The sequence below is a fragment of the Nicotiana tabacum genome, chromosome 5, assembly GCF_000715075.1.
Source record: "Nicotiana tabacum cultivar K326 chromosome 5, ASM71507v2, whole genome shotgun sequence".
Lineage (NCBI taxonomy): Eukaryota > Viridiplantae > Streptophyta > Magnoliopsida > Solanales > Solanaceae > Nicotiana > Nicotiana tabacum.
This window is the reverse complement of record NC_134084.1, coordinates 7,814,820-7,818,417: the sequence shown is the minus strand read 5'-3', so window position 1 is coordinate 7,818,417 and position 3,598 is coordinate 7,814,820. Positions and strand designations below refer to the sequence as shown.

The following is a 3,598-nucleotide window of genomic DNA, read 5'->3' as shown; positions in this document are numbered from 1 at the left end:
AACTAAATAAGTTATTACAAATATACAAAACATATTGAATACCACAAAGAATATACATTTACATTCAAAGTTTTGAAGCAATTTTCATCTTGAAACACACTTATTCCCATGACTCTTGGCCTTTTAAATTGTTTTGTATTTTTCACACTCTTTCCACTTCGTCTATTTAGTGTAGCAGTAGAGGCATTAGGTGCAACAGATGCATTAGGTGATGATGATGTATTAGGTGCAGAACATCCAAACCAACTGGCTAGTGAATGATAAGCAGCAGATGTATTAGGTTCTGATGGAGTTGCATTCCAAGATCCTCCTCTTCCCCTACCTCTACTAGTTGCAACAGATGTTGCATTAGGTGCAACAGATGTTGTATTGTTTGACCTGTCTCTTACCCTTCCTGTACTAGATACTGCAATAGGTGCAGTTGATGTAGTAGAAGCAGCAGATGTTACAGAACTTGAAAATTTAGCAGCAATAGAGGCATTATGTGCAGTAGATATTGATTTTCTATGTTTTCCTCTCCCTCTTTTTGTAGAGGTTCATCTTCTACATTTTTTGGTTTCTAACAAATAATAAACAGTAAGATATAGTGTTTGAATTTAAAAGAAATATGATACACTTAGTTATACTATATTACCTTTGGTCTGCCTTTATTTCTTCCTAAACCTGATGCTTCTGTAGCAGTAGAAGTTACATTTGATGGTGCAGCAATAGTTCCTGAACCTGATGGATCTGTAACACTCTTATGACACCCCCTCTTGTTGTGACCAACACCCTTGCATATGCTACACCTCATGACAAGTCCAATTTTAGGCAACTTTTCACATTTTTTGGTTTCAGCTGCCTCTTTTCTCCTAACCTTTTTGGGCCTGCCAGACATACTTTTCAACACTGGTGGTGCAACAGGAGGGTTAGTAGATGCATGCCACATTTTTATATTATTGAGTGGTTGAAAGAAGTGAGAATATGTCATCAAATGTGTCTCCTTCATGTAGCACTTATCAACATAGTCAACTGGTTCATATCCTTTATAGTACATTGTAGTTATGGCATGTGGACATGGTATTCCTTCAACATTCAAGCCCTATAACTATAAGTATTATTTATCAGGCAAACAGTATGTTGATTTGTTCCCTCATTAACCTGATATGCTGTATCTCCATTAAAAAAATTGTACACTTTATTGACTTTTCAATATTTTCCTCTAAGACCTTTAATGCCATTGGAGAAATATTGTAGGACTAAGTATTTGCAAATTTCCTTAACTTAGATATTCTAGTCATCATCTTGACTCTTATTTCTTCAAGCATGATAATAATGGTCTTGTGCCTTGCATCTAGGATCCATGCATTAAAACTTTCAGCTATATTATTATCAACTGCATCACACTTGACTTCCACATTAAAATACACCTTACACCAAGTCTCTTTGTTATAGTACAAAAGATCATCAACTATGTTCTTACCAAGCATACTGAGTGCATTAAGGCTTTTCTTGAGTTCAGTCTCATATGTACTTCTAGCACACTTCCAGAACAACATCCTCCTCTGAATCCCTCTCCAATTCTTTAACCAATTTGCAAGAATGTGTCTGGCACACATCCGGCGGCCACATGCTGGAATAATATCTTGAATTGCTGCTAGAAATCCCTATAAAAGAAAAAATTAGTTAGTAATCAAACATGAAAACACAAAAAAGAATATCAAATAGGCTGGAATGATATACCTTTTGCATGCCTGTAATCAAGGTGAAACCCCTGCCATCTCCTAAACCTAAATCATCTTTAAGCAAAGATACAAACCATGTCCAAGTATTTTTGTTCTCATATTCCACTATTGCCCGAGCAGGTGGAAGCATTTGGTTGTTGGAATCCTTAGCTACAACAACTAATAATTGCCCTCTATTAACTCCCTTTAAGAAACAACCATCTAAACCTATGCATTTCCTGTACCCCATGAATGCATTCTTCAATGCACCAAAATAAACATAGAAACTTTGAAATACTACCTTACTAGATTCATTAGCTTCACCAAGTTTTACCACACAAGTACTCTCAGGGTTGGTTCTTAACAATTCATCCCTATAGTCAAGAATTCTTCCAAACTCAAGAATATGGTCACCCATAATTTCTGTCAATACTTTGGCTCTTGCTCTCCTAGTTGTGGTCTTGCCAACATGCACTTTAAATTTCTTCCTTATTAACTGTTGTAACTTGAACACTCTTATGTTTGGTTGTTCAGCTATTTTATCTTTAAATACTTCAGCCAGGTATTTAGAATTGCACAGGTAATTTCTGGTGGCCCTATTACACTTATGAATTGGATTATAAGTCCTAAGCACAAAATTATTACTTGAAGTATCTAAGGATTGCATACAACGGCCATGAACAACTATCCTTGCACCTCACCCTCACTCTTGTTGGCTCATTCACATACTTTTTCACCTGAACCTTCCTTTGAACAGAATACTTGGTTACTGCATCTCTAAATTCATCCACATCTGCAAAAATCATACCTAGCTGCCACGCTTCTTAGCTGTAGGATCATAAACCATCTTCTTGGTAGAAGAAGATCTTCTTCTTGGTAGATTTACCCTAACTTCTTCCACATCTTCAACCCAACATTCATCTTCATCATGTTTCAAAACTACAAGCATCAGAACTTGGTAATATGGTTCATCACCCCTTATCCTACCTTCTATACTTTTTTACCTATTTCAATTTCATCAAACCCCAAATCTGGTCCAGCTACACCATATGGAACATTTTCAGGGTCAGCAGGAGCTCTTTCCTTTCTTTTTCATCTCTGGAAAGACTTTCTCTCAGCCCTAAACTCTATGAACTCTTCTTGTATATCACTACCATAATCCTCTATGCCATCACCAAAAAAATCACTATCTTCACTTGAATTATCGGATTCCTCCTCAGTTGAGGATGAATCTTGATCTGCATCTGCTGGATCAATAGGTGTAGGTGAAGTTGCTGCTGCACCATTTAAAGCCTCCTCATCAACCCCAATATTTTGACTAACACTTGCTTTAATGGTCCCATCCCCTTTATTAAAGGCTGAACCAGATTCCTCTACACCTATGTGCTGGACATATACTTCTAAAATAGCTCCATTTTGCAAGAACTGTGCAATTATTGAAAGCTCCCTGTCATTGTTTATACTTTTTATCATGCCACAATTAGGTGGCCTAACACTAAATGTGCAACTGCTGCTGTACCCCAATTCTTTAATATAGTCCACCAACTCAAAATAAGATAAAGTATCCACATCAACATTCACATATTCTGTCATTACCCCACCCACATATCTTGGTTCCCCACATACAACCTCTAAGACCCCACCATGAAACAATCTCAAAGTAACAAATATAAACACACCCATACCTGAATACAAGTAAAAGGGAACAAATAATTTCAGACAAATCCCCAATCAAAGTAATTATTCTGCCGAAAATAGGGCATCACTAAAAAACTTACCACCAAGAACACATCAGTGAAAAAATACGAAAAATCAAAGTATAAGTATCATAATCAACATGCAAACCCCTCAGTTTCAAAATCACAATCTCATAATTTTGTACAGTGATCGATTTT

The 3,598-nt window shown here is 36.5% G+C and overlaps 1 protein-coding gene across 1 annotated transcript; it reads right to left on the bottom strand.

Moving 5' to 3' along the window:
* Window positions 1-1,238: 1,238 nt before the first annotated feature.
* Window positions 1,239-2,509, bottom strand: LOC142180683 (uncharacterized). The gene is made up of 3 exons (XM_075252730.1): window positions 2,400-2,509; window positions 1,723-2,299; window positions 1,239-1,646 (listed from the first exon to the last, which is right to left on the bottom strand). The coding sequence occupies exons 1-3, from the start codon at window positions 2,507-2,509 to the stop codon at window positions 1,239-1,241; spliced, it is 1,095 nt and encodes a 364-aa protein (XP_075108831.1).
* Between the last annotated feature and the right edge of the window lie 1,089 nt (window positions 2,510-3,598).